We start from the raw sequence: 21,433 nt of genomic DNA, 5'->3' as shown, positions 1-21,433 counted from the left end.
GCATGTTTCCACTGCTTTGACTGTTGTTTTGTCTCTGGGGTATAGTAATGCACCTAAGCTTCATCTGTCGTCACAAACTGGCACAAAAAATCTTGTTTGTTTCTCCTAAAGTGGGCCAAAGATTGTTCCAATATGTCCAATCTTATGCGTTTTTGATCCAGCTTCAAGAGTCGTGGCACCCATCTTGGACATAATTTTTTCATTTCTAATTCTTCAGTGAAAATGTGATATATCCTTTCAGATGACATCTGGCAAGTGTGAGCAATTTCACGCACTTTCAATTGGTGATCTTCCATTACCATTTTGTGCACTTCTGCAATGATTTCTGGAGAAGTGACACATCTTGGCCAACCACTGCGCAGATCATCATCTAAGCTCTCCCGACCAAGTTTGAATTCATTTTTCTACTTGGCAACAGTTGAATATGAAGGAGCAGAGTCCTCCAATGTATTCGGGAAATTGGCATGAATGTCATTTGCTTTCATACCTTTCTTTACGAAGTTATTAATCACTGCTTGAATCTTGATTTTTTCCATCTTGACAAATCACTGCAGGGGAACAACAACAGAGTCACATCACCGCCACAGTTCTCTTCCAAGAGCACTAAAATGACACGTGTTTGCAGGCAACAGTCCAATGAATATCATGTGAACAACTCGTTGCTCTAGCGCTGACCTCTCATGGGTGATTCCGAAAACATTTCAAACCACCCTTGTATGATCCTTTATGACATTATAAAATTAAAAAGGTAATAAATGGTCTTTAAGAAGAGAGAGATTTGGGGTTTGCCAGTTTTGCAGATATTCTTCCTTGACAAAAGTTAAAAATGAAATACTAAATCACTTTTTTTCATTGCAGAAGATATGGGAAGAAAAAGTAATATATCATGAAAATCTTGTAACAAAAATTGAATCCAGAAAACAAATCTTAGAAAGTCAAGTTTTGCAACTGAAAGCTGAAATTGAAAGTGAGAAGAGTAAAACAGCAGTAACTAACCTAAGCCCAGTTTCACATGAGAATATTTCTGAGTCTAAGGTAAGCTCCAAAGCTTCATACCATAAAATTGTATGGAGTGTTACAACTGCCTAAAGCTATGAATGTATGTATGTATGTGTTGAACTAGGGACCTAGAAACAACAGAGAGGCTTTGTTCCCGCCTTAGCCCTCAGTGGTACATAACCCCACAATAGGCTACAGCAGTCCACTCACACCACCACCGCCCCACACTGAACCCAGGTTTATTGTGTGGTTCAGCCCCCAGTGGACCACCCTGTAACCATCTCATTCCAGACGAGTGTAACCCCAATGTTTGCGTGGTAGAGTAATTATGGTGCACACATATGTGGAAACAGTGTTTGTGCAGCAATTGCTGACATAGTGTAACTGAGGCAGAATGAGGGGAACCAGCCCACATTCGCTGAGGCAGATGGAAAACCGCCTTAAAAACCATCCACAGGCTGGCTGGCACACTGGACCGTGACACTAATACACTGGCCGGATTCGTGCCGGGCTCAGCACACCTTCCCGCTCGGGAAGCAGTGTGTTAGACCGCATGGCTAGCCAGGTGGGCACCCAATGATAGTTACTGATGACTATTATCTGCTAGTTATAAATCTCTAATTTATCATAATTGGTGTTAGGAATTTGATACGCACGACTAGATAAAGACCTGCACTATCTTCTCTGTGTATTATGGTCTTTGTCACAGGTGTTCACAGAAATTTATCCAAGAAGGGGTAGAATTCTAAAATTTGCATTTTTAATACAACTGATTTTGACAGGAAATACACAAAACCAAACTGTATCTCAAACAGCTGATATTATTCACCTGGTACTTTTAAGGTAGATTACTTTGATACCTAAATAGTACGCATATTTCTATAGCATAGGCAGTTGTTTGATATCATTAGTATATAAGGATGCCGCATTGTTTATTCAGCAGTTGTACTTATATTTTTAATTTGGTCCAGTAAATCATACATGTATAGTACAGCACATCAGATACTGAACAGGTCAGTGCAAATATGTCTTTATGTTTACATGATATTTTTTGTTTATTAATGGGTACATTTTTAAGCTCTACTTATAATTATACCACTTTAACTAAAAAATTACAACTGAAAATATGAATAACCTAATATTGATAATTACTGTCTTTACATGGTACAAGTAGATAGTCACATTTACATAATATTTTTGTAAGAGATAAAAATGTGGCTTATATGCTTAACATTAAAAATGTGGCTTATATGCTTAACATTAACTTTCTTAGGCTTCAAAGATTTTGGAGGAACTCTTCCACACTGTAGAAACAGTGAATTAATATATATTTGTTTTAGATCATTTATTACTTTAATTTCTTTTGGCAACTTATTGCAAATAATTTTACCATGGTCTAATGTTCATTTTTGACATAGACTGGCTTTTATTTGAAGCATGTGAAAGTTAGTTTTCTGTCTTGCATTAGGATGCTGAAGATTTTCTTTTCTGAGGAGATCACGAGGAGTTTTCATTGCATATTTCGTAATAAATGATGCACTTTCAGAGAGCTAAATACATGGAAAAGGAAGAAAGAATGCTCATCCTTTTAAATAGTGGTCTGCAGGTTTTGTCCTTTTTTATTCCAGCCATGATTCTCACTATTCTTTTTTGCATCCTGAAGAGTTTTAGACAGGATAGCAATTACTCCAAGTGATAAACAAATAAACAATCATAGAAGTTTCATAATACCACTTTATTTTTCAATGTAATATCCATGTACACCAATACGCTTGCAGGAACACTCAGAGAACTTCTACAAACCAGTCAAATAAAAGATCTTTGATTTTGAGTCCACGAAGCATTCACAGCATTGATCACTGCATCATCATTGTCAAAGCATCATCCTTTGAGTCTTTTATTAGGTTTGGGAAAGGAAAAGATCTGATGGAGCCAAATCTGGAGAATATGGCTAATGACATAACAATTTGACATGCAGTCACACAGTTTCCAGAGTTGCGAGGGCTTTGTGTGCTGGTGTGTTGTCCTGATGCAAAAGAGCACCATGCACCAATTTTCCGTGCCTTTTTCCCTTTATCTCTTCTCTCAAATGGTGCAGGAGGATGCAATAGTATGATGCATTGATAGTTACACTCTTTTGCAAGTAATCCACCATAATTACCCCTTCTGCATCCCGGAAGACCGATCTAATCACCTTACTGGCTGATTTTTGCACCAGGATTTTTTTGAGGATCCAGGATCAAAATGGTGAACCCACATTTTGTCCATTGTCACATACCTTGCAAGAAAGGCATCTTCATCTGCTTCAAATCGGCAGATGATTTCTTCACAACACTGCACACGCTTCCGTCTCTGATCTGCATTCAAATCTTTTGAGATCCATCAAGATGAAACTTTCCGCATTCCCAAAATATCCACAACAGTGTCATGAACACACCCATGGGAGATTCCAAATGTGGTTTCAATGTACAGCAATGTTGCTCAACAATCCTGCAATATCGTATCATGAATTGCAGTCACTCTTTCATCAGTGGCAACAGTGGCATGTCTTCAATTCCTTGGTGCATCTCCCACAATCGTTCTTCTACGTTTGGAGTCAGATGCCCAGTTTTTCACTGTTGTGTAAGATGGAGCACTGTAGTTAAATGTATTCTACATGCCTCCCACAGCTTCCTTGGGCATCATTCTCTTGAAATGAAGATATCAAATCACAGTGTGATTCTTGATTCTTTTGACATTTGCTGTTTTGCTTACACTATGGTATACAACACATCCAAATCCAAAACTAATGAAGCTGGAGCCGCAAAATTTGTCTTGCATACCCACAAAGGGTCACCATAAAAGTAGGTGGTGGTATTTGTGCGAGACATTACTGCAACTATCTCGGGAAAGAAACTTTTCGACCACTCCTTGCATGCTACCAAAGTGAGGATCCCACCTAAGGCTGTCTTGGAGCCAGATTCCAAGAAATTTTGTGGTAACTACACTTGCGTTGCCTGAGTCTGATATCTGAATTTTTGTATTGTCTTCATTGTTTCTCTTGACATTATGAAAATTTGATGCTACTATTTTCCTTTTATTTAGTATTAGTTTGTTTTGGCTGAACCAATTTACAACACTCGTTAATATCTCAGATAGTGTTGTCTGTAACATTTCTGCTGCCTTCCCACTTACTAAATTGCTTGTGTCATCTGCAGGTTGGATAGGCCTGTGACATTGTTTGGTTAATGCTAGGCCATATATATATAATAGAGGGAAACATTCGACGTGGGAAAAATATATCTAAAAGAAAGATGATGAGACTTACCAAACAAAAGCGCTGGCAGGTCGATAGACACACAAACAAACACAAACATACACACAAAATTCTAGCTTTCGCAACCAACGATTGCCTCGTCAGGAAAGAGGGAAGGAGAGGGAAAGACAAAAGGATTTGGGTTTTAAGGGAGAGGGTAAGGAGTCATTCCAATCCTGAGAGCGGAAAGACTTACCTTACGGGGAAAAAAGGACAGGTATACACTCGCGCACACACACTCACACATATCCATCCGCATATACACAGGCACAAGCAGACATTTGTAAAGGCCTTTACAAACAAACACAAACATACACACAAAATTCTAGCTTTCGCAACCAACGGTTGCCTCGTCAGGAAAGAGAGAAGGAGAGGGAAAGACAAAAGGATTTGGGTTTTAAGCGAGAGGGTAAGGAGTCATTCCAATCCCGAGAGTGGAAAGACTTACCTTAGGGGGGAAAAAGGACAGGTATACACTCGCACACACACACACACACACACATATCCATCCGCATATACACAGGCACAAGCAGACATTTGTAAAGGCCTTTACAAATGTCTGCTTGTGTCTGTGTATATGTGGATGGATATGTGTGTTTGCGAGTGTATACCTGTCCTTTTTTCCCCCTACGGTAAGTCTTTCCACGCCCGGGATTGGAATGACTCCTTACCCTCTCCCTTAAAACCCAAATCCTTTTGTCTTTCCCTCTCCTTCCCTCTTTCCTGACGAGGCAACCGTTGGTTGCGAAAGCTAGAATTTTGTGTGTATGTTTGTGTGTCTATCGACCTGCCAGCGCTTTTGTTTGGTAAGTCTCATCATCTTTCTTTTATATATATATATATATATGTGTGTGTGTGTGTGTGTGTGTGTGTATATATATATATATATATATATATAGTTATAATAGAAGGAAACATTCCATGAAGGAAAAATATACCTAAAAACAAAGATGATGTGACTTACCAAATGAAAGTGCTGGCAGGTCGACAGACGCACAAACGAACACAAACATACACACAAAATTCAAGCTTTCGCAACAAACTGTTGCCTCATCAGGAAAGAGGGAAGGAGAGGGAAAGACGAAAGGATGTGGGTTTTAAGGGAGAGGGTAAGGAGTCATTCCAGTCCCGGGAGCGGAAAGACTTACCTTACGGGGAAAAAAGGACGGGTATACACTCGCACACACACACACATATCCATCCACACATATACAGTATATATATATATATATATATATATATATATATATATATATATATATATATATACCTAAAAACAAAGATGATGTGACTTACCAAATGAAAGTGCTGGCAGGTCGACAGACAGACAAACGAACACAAACATACACACAAAATTCAAGCTTTCGCAACAAACTGTTGCCTCATCAGGAAAGAGGGAAGGAGAGGGAAAGACAAAAGGATGTGGGTTTTAAGGGAGAGGGAAAGGAGTCATTCCAGTCCCGGGAGTGGAAAAACTTACCTTAGGGGGGAAAAGGGACGGGTATACACTCGCACACACACACATATCCATCCGCTCATATACAGACACAAGCAGACATATTTAAAGACAAAGAGTTTAAATATGTCTGCTTGTGTCTGTATATATATCTAAAAAGATGATGTGACTTACCAAGTGAAAGTGCTGGCAGGTCGACAGACACACAAACGAACACAAACATACACACAAAATTCAAGCTTTCGCAACAAACTGTTGCCTCATCAGGAAAGAGGGAAGGAGAGGGAAAGACGAAAGGATGTGGGTTTTAAGGGAGAGGGTAAGGAGTCATTCCAGTCCCGGGAGCGGAAAGACTTACCTTAGGGGGAAAAAAGGACGGGTACACACTCACTCGCACACACACACACACATATCCATTCACACATATTCAGACACAAGCAGACATATTTAAAGACAAAGAGTTTGGGCAGAGATGTCAGTCGAGGCAGAAGTGCAGAGGCAAAGATGTTGTTGAATGACAGGTGAGGTATGAGTGGCGGCAACTTGAAATTAGCGGAGTTTGAGGCCTGGTGGATAACGGGAAGAGAGGATATATTGAAGAGCAAGTTCCCATCTCCTGAGTTCGGATAGGTTGGTGTTAGTGGGAAGTATCCAGATAACCCGGACGGTGTAACACTGCGCCAAGATGTGCTGGCCGTGCACCAAGGCATGTTTAGCCACAGGGTGATCCTCATTACCAACAAACACTGTCTGCCTGTGTCCATTCATGCGAATGGACAGTTTTTTGCTGGTCATTCCCACATAGAATGCATCACAGTGTAGGTAGGTCAGTTGGTAGATCACGTGGGTGCTTTCACACGTGGCTCTGCCTTTGATTGTGTACACCTTCCGGGTTACAGGACTGGAGTAGGTGGTGGTGGGAGGATGCATGGGACAGGTTTTAAACCGGGGGCGGTTACAAGGGTAGGAGCCAGAGGGTAGGGAAGGTGGTTTGGGGATTTCAGAGGGATGAACCATGGACCTTGCCGTTGGTGGGGAGGCTTGCGTGCCTCGGCAATACAGATAGCCGTACCGTAGGTGCAACCACAAAGGAGGGGTATCTGTTGAGAGGTCAGACAAACGTGTGCTTCCTGAAGAGGGGCAGCAGCCTTTTCAGTAGTTGCAGGGGCAACAGTCTGGATGATTGACTGATCTGGCCTTGTAACACTAACCAAAATGGCCTTGCTGTGCTGGTACTGCGAATGGCTGCAGCCGTAATTTTTCCCGAGGGCATGCAGCTTTACTGTAGGGTTAAATGATGATGGTATCCTCTTGGGTAAAATATTCTGGAGGTAAAATAATCCCCCATTCAGATCTCCAGGCAAGGCTACTCAGGAGGATGTCGTTATCAGGAGAAAGAAAACTGGCGTTCTACAGATCGGAGCGTGGAATGTCAGATCCCTTAATCGGGCAGGTAGGTTAGAAAATTTAAAAAGGGAAATGGATAGGTTAAAGTTAGATATAGTGGGAATTTAGTGAAGTTTGGTGGCAGGAGGAACAAGAGTTTTGGTCAGGCGAATAGGAGTAATGCGGGAGTAGGTTTAATAATGAATAAAAAAAATTGGAGTGCGGGTAAGCTACTACAAAGAGCATAGGGAACACATTATTGTGGCCAAGATAGACACAAAGCCCAGACCTACTACAGTAGTACAAGTTTATATGCCAACTAGCTCCGCAAATGATGAAGAAATTGAAGAAATGTATGATGAAATAAAAGAAATTATTCAGATAGTGAAGGGAGACGAAAATTTAATAGTCATGGGCGACTGGAATTCGGCAGTAGGAAAAGGGAGAGAAGGAAACGTAGTAGGTGAAAATGGATTGGCGGTAAGAAATGAAAGAGGAAGCCGTCTGATAGAATTTTGCACAGAGCACAACTTAGTCATAGCTAACACTTACTTCAGGATCATAAAAGAAGGTTATATACATGGAAGAAGCCTGGAGATACTGACAGGTTTCAAATAGATTATATAATGGTAAGACAGAGATTTAGGAACCAGGTTTTAAGTTGCAAGACATTTCCAGGGGCAGATGTGGACTCTGACTACAACCTATTGGTTATGAACTGTAGATTAAAACTGAAGAAACTGCAAAAAACGTGTGAATTTAAGAAAATGGGACCTGGATAAACTGAAAGAACCAGAGGTTGTACAGAGTTTCAGGGAGAGCATAAGGGAACAATTGACAGAAATGGGAGAAAGAAATACAGTAGAAGAAGAATGGGTAGCTTTGAGAGATGAAGTAGTGAAGGCAGCAGAGTATCAAGTAGGTAAAAAGACGAGGGCTAGTAGAAATCCTTGAAACAGAAGAAATATTGAATTTAATTGATGAAAGGAGAAAATATAAAAATGCAGTAAATGAAGTAGGCAAAAAGGAATACAAACGTCTCAAAAATGAGATCGACAGGAAGTGCAAAATGGCTAAGCAGGGATGTCTAGAGGACAAATGTAAGGATGTAGAGCCTTATCTCACTAGGGGTAAGATAGATACTGCCTACAGGAAAATTAAAGAGACCTTTGGAGAAAAGAGAACCACTTGTATGAATATCAAGAGCTCAGATGGAAACCCAGTTCTAAGCAAAGAAGGGAAAGCAGAAAGGTGGAAGGAGTATATAGAGGGTCTATACAAGGGTGATGTACTTGAGGACAATATTATGGAAATGGAAGAGTATGTAGATGAAGATGAAATGGGAGATATGATAATTCGTAAAGAGTTTGACAGAGCACCGAAAGATCTAAGTTGAAACAAGGCCCCAGGAGTAGACAACATTCCATTAGAACTACTGACAGCCTTGGGAGAGCCAGTCCTGACAAAACTCTACCATCTGGTGAGCAAGATGTATGAGACAGGCAAAATACTCTCAGACTTCAAGAAGAATATAATAATTCCAATCCCAAAGAAACCAGGTGTTGACAGATGTGAAAATTACCAAACTATCAGTTTCATAAGCCAAGGCTGCAAAATACTAACACGAATTCTTTACAGATGAATGAAAAAACTGGTAGAAGCCAACCTCGGGGAAGATCAGTTTGGATTCCGTAGAAATGTTGGAACACATGAGGGGATACTGACCCTACGACTTATCTTAGAAGCTAGATTAAGGAAAGGCAAACCTATTTTTCTAGCATTTGTAGACTTAGAGAAAGCTCTCGACAATGTTGACTGGAATACTCTCTTTCAAATTCTGAAGGTGGCAGGGATAAAATATACGGAGCGAAAGGCTATTTACAATTTTTACAGAAACCAGATGGCATTTATAAGAGCCCAGGGGCATGAAAAGGAAGCAGTGGTTGGGAAGGGTGTGAGACTGGGTTGTAGCTTATCCCCGATGTTATTCAATCTGTATATTGAGCAAGGTAGGAATTAAAATCCATGGAGAATAAATAAAAACTTTGAGGTTTGCCGATGACATTGTAATTCTGTCAGAGACAGCGAAGGACCTGGAAGAGCAGCTGAACGAAATGGACAGTTTCTTGAAAGGAGGATATAAGATGAACATCAACAAAAGCAAAATGAGAATAATGGAATGTAGTCAAATTAAATCAGGTGATGCTGAAGGTATTAGATTAGGAAATGAGATGCTTTTAGTAGTAAATGAGTTTTGCTATTTGGGAAGGAAAATAACTGATGATGGTCGAAGTAGAGAGGATATAAAATGTAGACTGGCAATGGCAAGGAAAGCGTTTCTGAAGAAGAAAATTTTATTAACATGGAGTGTAGATTTAAGTGTCAGGAAGTCATTTGTGAAAGTATTTGTATGGAGTGTGGCCATGTATGGAAGTGAAACATGGATGATAAATAGTTTGGACAAGAAGAGAATAGAAGTTTTTGAAATGTGGTGCTACAGAAGAATGCTTAAGATTAGATGGGTAGATCACATAACTTATGAGGAGGTATTGAATAGAATTAGGGAGAAGAGAAATTTGCGGCACACTTTGACTCAAAGAAGGGATCGGTTGGTGGGACATGTTCTGAGGCATCAAGGGATCACCAATCTAGTATTGGAGGGCAGTGTGGAGGGTAAAAATCATAGAGGGAGACCAAGAGATGAATACACTAAGCAGATTCAGAAGGATATAGGTTGCAGTAGGTACTGGGAGATGAAGAAACTCACACAGGATGGAGTAGCATGGAGAGTTGCATCAAACCAGTCTCTGGACTGAAGACCACAACAACATCTGGAATGGACATCGGGACAAGCAGTAATTAAGTGTTCCTTCCAAAGTTCTGTCACAGCTACATTTTTCTTAGTTTATAGAATGTTTCCTTTTAATATCTTGAATATTTTAATATGGGCAGAGAAGTTTAAATTTACTTTTAAGAGTTTGGTTATTTTTTAACCTTATTACAACAAAATTTTTGAAAGACTGTTGTGTGATTATTTTGGTAACTCTATTTATTGTGTAGGAAACTAATATTTTGAATCTCTATCATTTTTGCTCATTGTGAGAAAAACAGATTTAGATTATTCCTATCAGTCCCATTATCAAAGTTACAATAAACTGAAACACCCCTGTCCCACATAGTTTTCATTTTATTGACTAATATTATAAAACTATGTTGGAAATCTATGCTTTTGTCTTTTCTTTGCACGTGATGTGCGAATAAACAATATTCGTCTTACTTGATTCCTACATGTCTTTTATTCCCCATAATATTTTAATCTCAGTTGTTACCTCTTATTTTTTCTCACTTATTCTTGAGGCGACTTTGATCATTTGAGGGGGAATTTAACTTGAAACATGGAACAGACAAGTTTAAAATTAATTAAATTCCTCATTCATTGTCTTCAAATTCCAAACACATCAGAACATGTTGTACGATGACAAGTAGGTTTTGATGCCAATGACAGTAGCTCATATAATGGAATAATTTATTGTAGATCTTGTGAGTAAAACATGACTGCCTGTCTCTATAACAAAAATAAAAGTTACATGAGAAGAATTGAGTTCTCACCAACAGGTTGAAGAGCAGACATAAAAGATACTGACATAAGAACAAAATATTGAGTAGTATCACAATATGCACCTGTTTTACCATAATTTCTTTCCAGCTGTTATTTTATTATTGTTCCTTGTGTTTATGATATAATAAATTAGTATATTTATGGAATGATATTTTTTTATTGTAAAGTATTAATATAGTGGATTACGATGAACATGTGATGATATTAATAATCAGCCTTCCTGAAACTTCAGCAGGACATAGATTCTGATTCTCCAAAAAGTTTCATAAGGCAAGAAAGAAGCAGCACACAGAAAAAAACTACATTTGACAACTGGAGTGATACTACTGAAGATTCCTGTTTGGACATTGCTCTCTGTCAGGTAAGGAGAATAACTGTACTCTGTCATCATCATCATCATCATCATCATCATCATTATTATTCATTAATCATAAATGATCTCCAGTTGCTATGGTGTGTAGAAGAGCACTTTCCATCTTCGTCTGTACCAGAATACTTCTTCCTTCTCAGCTTGGTACCATTCCAGTCCTCTCCCTTTCATATCTTTTTTGCTTCAGTGATCCAATGTTTCTGAGTCAATGACTCTGTCTTTTACATTCAGATTCCTTTTCAGGCTGTTTTCTTGCTGTTCTTGTTTGGTCCGTCCTTTTAACATCTCAAAACTATTTCAACCCAAATGGTTTTTACTTGTCGAAACCATTTCAACCCAAATGTTTTCATGTTTTTCCTCCTCCTCCTCCCTCTCCAGGGTTAGGCCTAGTGTCTGTTCCAGTCTCACCATCTGTTCCACAATCTTCTGACACTTCTCTTGCCTCTGGGTTTATATTCTACTGCTAGTTTAGGAGGTCTTTGTGGCAACAACAGTGACAAGTAGGGATACAGGTGGTAATGAGATAGCAACGATTGTTAGTGAAGGAAATAATTTGTATCTTCCTTTAACAGCTCTCAACCATTCCCACCCCAGTACCACCTGTATCCCAACTCATCACTATTGATGCTGCCTACTTACACACCAGCATCCCCCACACCCATGTCCTTACTGCTATTGAACACTATCTTGCTCAATGTCTGATTGACTCCAAATGTTCAACCTCCTTCCTATAAGGATAACCACTTACATTCTTACCCATAATTATTTCCCCTTTGACGGCATCACCTATAAATGAGTCTGTGGTACAGCAGAGGATGTCCATATGGCACGAGCTGTGACAATCTGTTTCTTGCCATCTAGAGGAAACCTCCCTAGCCTTCCAAAACCCCAAAACTCTTGTCTGGTGCAGGTTCAGTGGTAATATCTTAATTATCTTGACCCAGGGCCAAGACATCCTACCCTTGTTTTTCCACAGCCTCAACCCCTCTCCTATTCTTTTCACATGGTCATTCTCTGCCCAGCATGTTATTTTCCTGGACTTTCTTCCACCTCTCTAATAGCTCCATTCATACATCTGTCCATATCAAACCCACTAACCATAAACTATACCTGCATTGTACAGCTTTTATGTCTTCTACATCAAAACATCACCCCTATATGGGCTGGCCACCTGTGGATCACATATCTGCAGTGATGAGAATTGCCCTTCTCAGTATGCTGAGGGTCTCACAAAGTCCTTGATAGATGGGGGCTACCCCCAAATACAGTAAACATATATATTTCCATTGCCATAGTCTTACATACACCCTCAAAGCTTTGCTGTTTGCCCCTTTAATTTGTGTATTCTCTGGTTCAGCCCCCTATTATTGTTCTGGCATCCATTTTCATCTTGCTCAACTGCTGGTCCAGGAGGCAGTCAATTTAAGTGCCATTCATCTTCAGTTCTGTGTTTTCCACTGTTCTTCAAGACGACACATTTTCTGATGTGGCATTGGTGCCTTTTGAAGTTCCATAAGGTAGTTTCATGATGTACAACATATTTTCCACCTGTTTGAGTACATTAGAAATGTTCTGTAGTGATCCACAATTTGTCAATTTTTTTGAGAAATATTTGGTACACACTTGCTCACCAATTTGAAACTTTGAATTCTTCTTTGACTTTGCCTCTTCTTCTAATGGAAGGATCAGTAGCAGTATGAACCTTCAATGATGTCAATGAAATAGTTCAGAAGGTGCTTTCCTGTTATTGAATTTGGAATTGTACACTAAGTTACCAGCATTTCCTGCTGGGCATCTTGCTTCTTTTCTCCTCACCAGTTAGCCATTTTCTTGGATTCTTTGAAAGCTGTGACAAATCTTTCTGCTGTTCCACTTGAAGAACAGTGAAACAGAGCTGTAGTCAGGTATTCTATTCCATTCCTGTTTCCCACTGTCTGAAACTTTGTTCTTGGGGAGTTTTCCTATGGCAAAAATTTTTCTGAAGTCCCTTTGTTGTGGCTTCTGTAGTTGTTGACATTATGTCAAATACGCTGGATGTCACTCCTAAGAGTTATCACATGTGTTTTCTATGCCGTTTCGGCAGATATTTGCAATTTCTTTTTTACAGCGTGTATCTGGAGTCAGCCCAAACAAATACTTCTTATCATGTCTTTCATGAGATGCCCATTGTTGTTGGAAAGCTCCAGTGACGACAACACCACCCTGGCCCACACTGGCCTCTACTGCCCTGCAGTAGCAGCAGCGCTCCTCAGTCATTGCAGGAGTACTGGTTATTCTTCATGTTATACTGTTTTTTTTAATGCACATCAGTGAAATGAGTGTCACAACAGACTAATGTGGGACCACTTTATCAAATGGGCATGTACAATTTTGCTTTAAAAATAATTTTGTTTGTAATGGGAAACAAACCAATCCTTTTTGAAGACACCGAGCATCACATGTTGAAGACATGATGAGGAATATTTGTTTGAACTGTCTTCAGCTGCACATTGCAAAAATAGAATTGCAAATATATCCCGAGACATTGAGGAAAATGGTTCAAATGGCTCTGAGCATTATGCGATTTAACTTCTGAGGTCATCAGTCACCTAGAACTTAGAACTAATTAAACCTAACTAACCTAAGGACATCACACACATCCATGTCCGAGGCAGGATTCAAACCTGTGACCGTAGAGGTAGCATGGCTCCAGACTGTAGTGCCTAGAACTGCACAGCAACTCCAGCCAGCCATTGAGTAAATGCGCCTGATGACCCTCAGAGAGAGGGCACTCAAAATATAGAACTATGAGTATGTCTGCACACACATGAACCAGGATGCTTTCCAAAATCTCCAGCACAGTCAGTGTGAATCATTTGTCGAGGTTCTGTTGCTTAGGTTCAGTTCTGAAAATCCTTCTTGGATTTGGTTTTGCCATTTGGTTTGGTTAACAAGTTTCACATTGTGAAACCCCTTTCTGTGATGCATTTGTCTGCTTTTGGCTATCGCCAATATCATTTGAATTTGTTTCATTCTGATGATGGTCCTGTGTCCATTATGAAGTTTCTACAAAATTTTATTTTGGCACAATTTGGGTATAATGATCCTTGTGAAACCTGTCTGCAGCAGTAACAAGGCATGACAGGTGCTGATACACCATGTGATCAAAAGTATCTAGACATCCCCAAAAACATAAGTTTTTCATATTAGGTGCATTGTGTTGCCACCTACTGCTAGGTGCTCCATATCAGCAACTTCAGTAGCATTAGACATCGTGAGAGAGCAGAACAGGGCACTCCGCGGAACTCATGGACTTGGAACATGATCATGTGATTGGTGTCACTTGTATCATACGTCTGTATGCGAGATTTTCACACTCCTAAACATCCCTAGGTCCACTGTTTCCAGTGTGATAGCGAAATGTAAATGTTAAGGGACACATGCAGCACAAAAGCATACAGGCCAACCTCGTCTGTTGACTGAAAGAGAGACCGCCGACAGTTGAAGAGGGTCGTAATGTGTAATAGGTAGACATCTATCCAGACCATCACACAGGAATTCCAAACTGCATCAGCATCCACTGCAAGTACTTTGACAGTTAGGCAGGAGAAGGGAAAACGTGGATTTCTTTGTCGAGCAGCTGCTCATAAGCCACAAATCATGCCAGTAAATGCCAAACAACGCCTCGCTTGGTGTAAGGAATGTAAACACTGGACGATTGAACAGTGGAAAAATATTGTGTGGAATGACGAATCATGGTACACAGTGTAGTGATCCAATGGCAGGGTGTGGGTTTGGTGAATGCCCAGTGAATGTCATCTGTTAGCGTGTGTAGTGTTAACAGTAAAATTCGGAAGCAGTGGTGTTATGGTGTGGTAGTGTTTTTCATGGAGGGGGCTTGCACCCCTTGTTATTTTGCTTGGCATTATCACAGCACAGGCCTACATTGATGTTTTAAGCACCTTCTTGTTTCCCATTGTTGAAGAGCAATTTGGGGATGGCAATTGCACCTTTCAATACGATTGATCCCCTGTTCATAATGCGCAGCCTGTTGCGGAGTGGTTACATGACAATAACATCCCTGTAATGGACTGGCCTGCTCAGAATCCTGACCTGAATCCTATAGAACATATTTGGGATGTTTTGGAACGCTGACTTCATGCCAGGCCTCACCAACCGACATTGATATCTCTCCTCAATGCAGTACTCCATGAAGAATGGGCTGCCATTCCCCAGGAAACCTTCCAGCACATGAATGAACGTATGCCTGCAAGAGTGGAAGCTGTCATCAAGACTAAGGTTGGGCCAACATCATACTGAATTCCAGCATTACCGATGGAGGGTGCCACGAACTTGTAAGTCATTTCAGCCAAGTGATACTTTTTATCATATAGTGTAGCAGACCTTTTGGTGAAATGGCTGCAAGAATTTATTGTTCTCTGGCAAATAGTTTGGTGATCCATTTTTCACATAATACAGGATCATTTTTAGTGCTGCATCTTTGCTTATGGCTTCTTAGATTTTTCTGCTATCAACTGAATATGAATTGATCTCTTCATTAATTTCTTCATCAGTTTACATCAGTTGCTCATGGTCTTGTGGTTAGCACTGCTTACTCTTGGATCACGGAACCATAGACTCAGTTCCCAGTCAGCTCGGAGATTTTCTCCACTCAGTACTTTCAGGTCTTTTCCTCATCAATATCAATGTGCAAGTCACTGATCAGGCATCAAATAAAGACTTGCACCAGGTGAGCACACTGCCCACAAGGGATCTCCTGACCAAATATACCACATGTACATCCAATTTTCATAAATTTACAAGCAAAATTCTTCAGATACATTGAATTTTCCATCTGGACTAGCAATCGCTGTCAGTAAGGTATCTGCATTGCCATTTTTCTCTCTGGGTTTGTACTGAATTTCATAGTTATATCCCACATTGTGCCTCCCCATGTTTGTAGTCTGTGAACTTTCATCACTGACAGCTGTTTGCTTGGGTAGAATATTAAAACTGGAGCTTGTGTTCTTTGATTAGTTCAGACATTCTTCCACACAGGTACTCGTGAAATTTCTTGACCTCTTAAATTATTGGTAATGCTTCCTTTTCAGTTTTGCTGTATCTGGCATGATGTTCATTTAAAGTCTTGGAAGCAAAGGCAATAGGTTTTTCTGATCCTTCTGGATACTTACAAGACAATAAGGCTCCAGTTCCATATGACGACTCATCTGTATTTAATACCACAGTTTGGATTGGGCCAAAGTGCACATTAGTTTCATGTCCTTCATAGTTTCCATCTTCAACTTTGGAGATGGTGCTTCTTGTTGCTTAGTCCATTTGAACTACATGTTTTCTCTATCAAACATTATTCTGTAGTTCAGTGACTTCAGGAAATCCTTTGATAGATTTGTTTAGTAGTTACTTTTCCAATGAAAAACTCTAGTTCCTGGATATTCTTTGGATGAAGCAGCTTTTTTATTGGTTTGGTACTAGTTTCTGATCTTTGAATATCAACTCCAACAATGATACGGCTCAAGTATTCTATTTCTAAACAATTAACATTTCTTCTTATTTCATCAGAGGTGAGGTGTGTGAAAAACATGTCTAAATTCCTGATACATTCATCTATATTTGCACCTGTGACCATTATATTATACAAGTAACTGGTACATTCAGGTGTGTTGCTTGTGATACAAATCACTGGTATATTGCAGGGGTATTTGGCTGTGCCACATGTTTGTCTCTGCTAGTCAGAGGTCCAAGTGGAACACTGATGACCATAATTTTCTCATACTCTTCATCCAGTTCCAAGTGTAGATATCCAGCCTATAAATCTATTTTTATATAACATCAACCATTTATGGTTTCCTGGAACATCTCTTCTGCCATTGAAATCAGATACTGAGCTGTTTCCTGCTGTGGGCTTACAGTCTTCTGAAGACCCCACAGATTATTATTTATCCATTTGGCTTTGGACAGCCACAGTTAGTGTAGACTATTGACTGTTCTTTACTGGCTGCCAGGTAGCTTCTTTGATCAGTCTTTCAGGTTCATCTTTAACCTTGTTCATGATGGCAAGTGGTACTGGGTTGGGCTTGACAATTTTTGCTGTATTCAATTGCAGGGCTGCTTTGTAGGCTTTTCACATGCATAAGCCAGGCCAGAAAAGATGTTGTTTACATTGTGACATTTTCTTCTCAGCTTCTTTAAAGCTATTTTGATCAATCAAGTTTGAAATCAGTCACTTATTTCCACTAATGTTCAAGTTGAAGGCATTGAACTAGTTATGCATAGGAAGTGGGTGTTTTCTGTGAGTTAACAACTATTAATAGAAGATTTTTGGTTGTTCTGCCATACTTGGCCACTGTCATTTTTTCCCCGTTAGCTCAATCTGGACTCCATTTAATATTTTCAATACTGAATTTGAATTGAAATATTCCAAAGATCTCAGTAATTCATAGACATCCAGGTTTACCAGTGGGAAAGTTGCGCCAATATTTGCAAGAATTTCATTTTGCACCTGTAGATTTTTTTGTGATATGTAGATTTTTGCAAATTTTCACTGCTGTATTTTTTCAGATGCTGCAACTTTGTTTGCTTTTTTCTGTGTTTTCATGGTCCATAAATCTGATTGTTGATCCTTCTTGACAGTGAAAGGATGATTTTTTTCATCCACAGTCAGATGGTGGATATGAGGGCTGTGTTCTAGCAGATATTGTCCACAGCATTGCTGAATTTCCATTCATTCTGGTTATGGTTCACTCTACATATTTTTCCTTATTAGGGCTCCCTTACTTTGATGAGCTTCTTGAACGTGGCCTCTGAATTTGTTGTGGCTGGTTATTTGAAAAATTTCACATTGTAATTACCTAACACAGTCAGCAAGGATACAGGGATCTGTTCATTTGAACGTTGTAGATTTTATGAAAATTTTCATTTGCCAAGATCACAATGTAGATCTTACATCATTTGTCTACATTGCAGTCTTGGCCAAATAAACATTTTAATAAAATCTACATTCATGAAAAATTTCAGATGAATATTCTATATTTTCACTCTTGATCGTTTTCATAGTTTGTTGAGTACATTAGTGTGTTCCAACAATCTATGAAAGCTTGTGCAGGAGGATTAGTGTACCTGGATCAAATTCTGCACTGTATCATGAGGAGTTTGTAGTATAATGGAATGTGGTTGATGTGGTAGTATAAACAATTTTTTTGCCATCATATTCACATAATTATGAAATTGCAATCCCTTCAACAACCTGTAAATTAGGCTTCAAATAAATCTTTTTTCTCGCCCCCCAAGAAATTTTTTAAGTAGGCACGAGCACATGCTTCAAAATTAACTGATCACTGCGTAACCAGCTTGGAACATTTTTCCTTACTGTACATCCTTTTGTTCAAAGAGCTTTGTCTGCGGGTCAGATGTATCAATGCTGACTCATGACAGGAAATACATTGGGAATGCTGGTACATTTGACTTTTGTTCATCTGATGTAACACTGCATTTTGCCAGCAATTTTAACAACTCACATTTTCCTTTTCATGCCTCCTGTGGCTGTCCCATAAACTGTCACTGTTGAAATATCAAAAGTCAATAAATTCCTTGCGCTCTGCCACTGACATTCTAGATCGTCTTTAAGGTTCTTCAAATACTTGTGACCAAATAATATATTTTTTGCTTAGTGGCCATGTTCATTGTAATTCTTGAGACAGCCAGTATATTAATATACACACTTTCTAACCAGTAATACAAAGCAGCAATAAGTGCAGTGATATTGTAACATAGTGAACACAACAGATTAAATGAGAGAGATACCTTTTTCAAAAAACGAAAAGTGCAACTCAAGTTTAACTTATTTACTATTGATTGACATATTTTAGTGGATAATGTGCCTACTGACTTAGAATGGGATATTAATGAGGTACTAAAAAAAACTATTATGTGGTACACTGCCAAATCACTCACAGTAAACATAAATAAAACTAGTTTTCTTTAGCTCCAGACAAAGAAATTAGCATTAGACATAAGGAAACACACTCTTGAAACTCTCTTGGTTATGTAGATAGTAAAACAAGTTGGGAACTTTGCATTCTACAGACAATAAGAAATTGTCATCAGCAACATTTACACTAATAATTATCTCTCATGTTGGTGGCATCAATGCTCCTTAACCAGCCTGCTTCCATTCTCTAATGTAATATGGTGTAATTAAGTGTTGCAACATGTCAGTTTCAAAGAAAATTTACATGGGACAGAAAAAGCAGTGAAAGTTGTGCGATGTAAATCCAATAACATCATGCTGTAGCTTTTCAAGACAGCTTGAAATTATAAACACTATTTCACAATATATATTTTTTCTGATTTGTTTTGATCTAAATAACTCATTTGGCTATAAAAAAAAAGTGTAACGTAGTCATAACACCAGATGAAAAGATGATCTCAGCTGTGAATTAATGCATCTTTCACTAGACAAAGGGGATGAAGTATGTTTGTATTAAAATTTTTAATTCTCTAGCTGTTAATATCAAATTCATGAGAGAATATCACTGCATTCAAACAAAGTGTAAAGAAGTACCTTAAGTGCCTGTCTAATCTTTACTTGAATTCTTGACTAAAAGTAAATAAGATATACAGTTCAGTTCTGAGTAAAAGTAATAAAGACGATTATTATTAGCCTTTGCATACATCTGCGATTAGTCCAGTCAGTCCTAGTTTTTTAGTGCTATCGAGCGTAACGTCCTGGGTGCAAAAATGCCCAGAGTTTGATAATTTTATGAATGACAAGGATTTTTTTTTTTAATCTTAGAACTATATAAGTTCAATATTGCATTTTTAAACATTCTGTTATTGGTGTTCCTCTCTCAGCTGACCTTGCAGGAAGTGCTGATGTCGATGTGGAGACGTGACTAATGGTTGAGTCACACTTTTCAGTTAGTTGTTTAGCAACACAACACGAGCAATGCCTTTAGTGTTTTTTCATGTGTGAAGTAATTGTCTGCATGTTTCAGACAATTTTATCTCGTGTTTTTATCACATCTTGTAGAAATGGGAAAAAATGGGGAAACAGATGTATTAAAGACCATGTGAAAACAGCTAGGCATAGGAGTGCTAATAATGCTATGAGCTAATTAAATGTAGATTTTCTTTTTCTTCAAAGATTTTTCAACTGAAAAAAGAAGATGGTTGTTGAGAATCAAATAACAATGGCTGTATGAAAACCTGAAGTTCATTTTCTTAGGGTCTTTCTTTGGCATTGCAGGTATAATAGTGACCATTTTAGGAACAGTAGCAAACAAATTTTAGTTGGCCATGGCATTTGCTGACTCCACACGAAAATGGGGAAAAACACAACAGAATCAACTCTGACAAAATTATAAATTAAACATATTAACTAGCTACATAACATATTATTAAGAATAAAAATAATAAAATTTGATGTTACCTGTGATTGCATAAGCAACAAAAATATGAGTGCCAGTGGCAACAGTGTTGTGATAACAATAGACAGAAAATGTGTCCCCAGCAGGTGACATGAGAAGCTTCATACATGTGTGTAGAGTGAATACAACCTATGAAGAACTGGTATTTACATATCATAACAATAAATCGATATTGGTCAGTTTATGCCCTGCCAGCATATCTGGTGTGTTGGCCTCATATTAACTGGGCTGAACAGGTTGTGTACATTGAGACTCTGTTAGAATCAGTACCCATGTTACTGAGAGGACAATAATTGTTACCTATTGAACAAAGACTTTGTCTCCAAATTGGAATGCTACACAAGGAGAAATGCGAAGTCCTGTTTTTTCAGTTAAAGTTTAATTGAAAATCTTATTTCTGTCCAGTTTCTTAATTGGTTTCAGGCTGTCCTCTATATTTTCCTAGCTTGTGATAATATTTCTATATAGACATAACTGCTACACCCAACAACTTATTTAATCTGTTTTCTACATTGTAGTTTTTATCTACCTGTACCATTTTATCCTCCTACTCCTCCTTACAAAGCCAAGTTAACACTTTGAGGGCCAGCCATTTAGGAAAATTTTGGACCCATAAAACCAGTCATTTATTACATTATTTAAACTATTACTGTCATATTTGAGCAATTTCACATGTAATTTGGTTTTGTATGGCAAAATCTGAAGTGTTGTGGTATGCAGAGGGGTAATTTGTAATGCAGGCAATACCATCTTGTTTCTTTCCTGCTCATTTTGCCAGTAAATTATCTTGATTTTTCCAAACAAATCTTGGAAATCAATGTTGGATTCTGTTTAATCATAAGATTCGCCTGTGAAAACACAAGATTAAGTCATGTAAAACAGA

General features: G+C 38.7%; 1 protein-coding gene across 1 annotated transcript in view; it reads left to right on the top strand.

Annotated features, from left to right (window-relative positions):
- Positions 1–21,433, top strand: part of LOC126176571 (ankyrin repeat domain-containing protein 26-like) — a 169,858-nt gene that overhangs the window by 107,400 nt on the left and 41,025 nt on the right. Inside the window, exons 10-11 of the mRNA XM_049923732.1 lie at positions 859–1,035; positions 10,988–11,116. Of these exons, the coding sequence (XP_049779689.1) occupies positions 859–1,035; positions 10,988–11,116 (306 nt within the window). The remainder of the gene's footprint in view (positions 1–858; positions 1,036–10,987; positions 11,117–21,433) is intronic.

Source organism: Schistocerca cancellata, chromosome 3, assembly GCF_023864275.1.
Source record: "Schistocerca cancellata isolate TAMUIC-IGC-003103 chromosome 3, iqSchCanc2.1, whole genome shotgun sequence".
Taxonomy (NCBI): domain Eukaryota; kingdom Metazoa; phylum Arthropoda; class Insecta; order Orthoptera; family Acrididae; genus Schistocerca; species Schistocerca cancellata.
The sequence above is the reverse complement of the archived record's forward strand: the minus strand, read 5'-3'. Positions and strand labels throughout refer to the sequence as shown.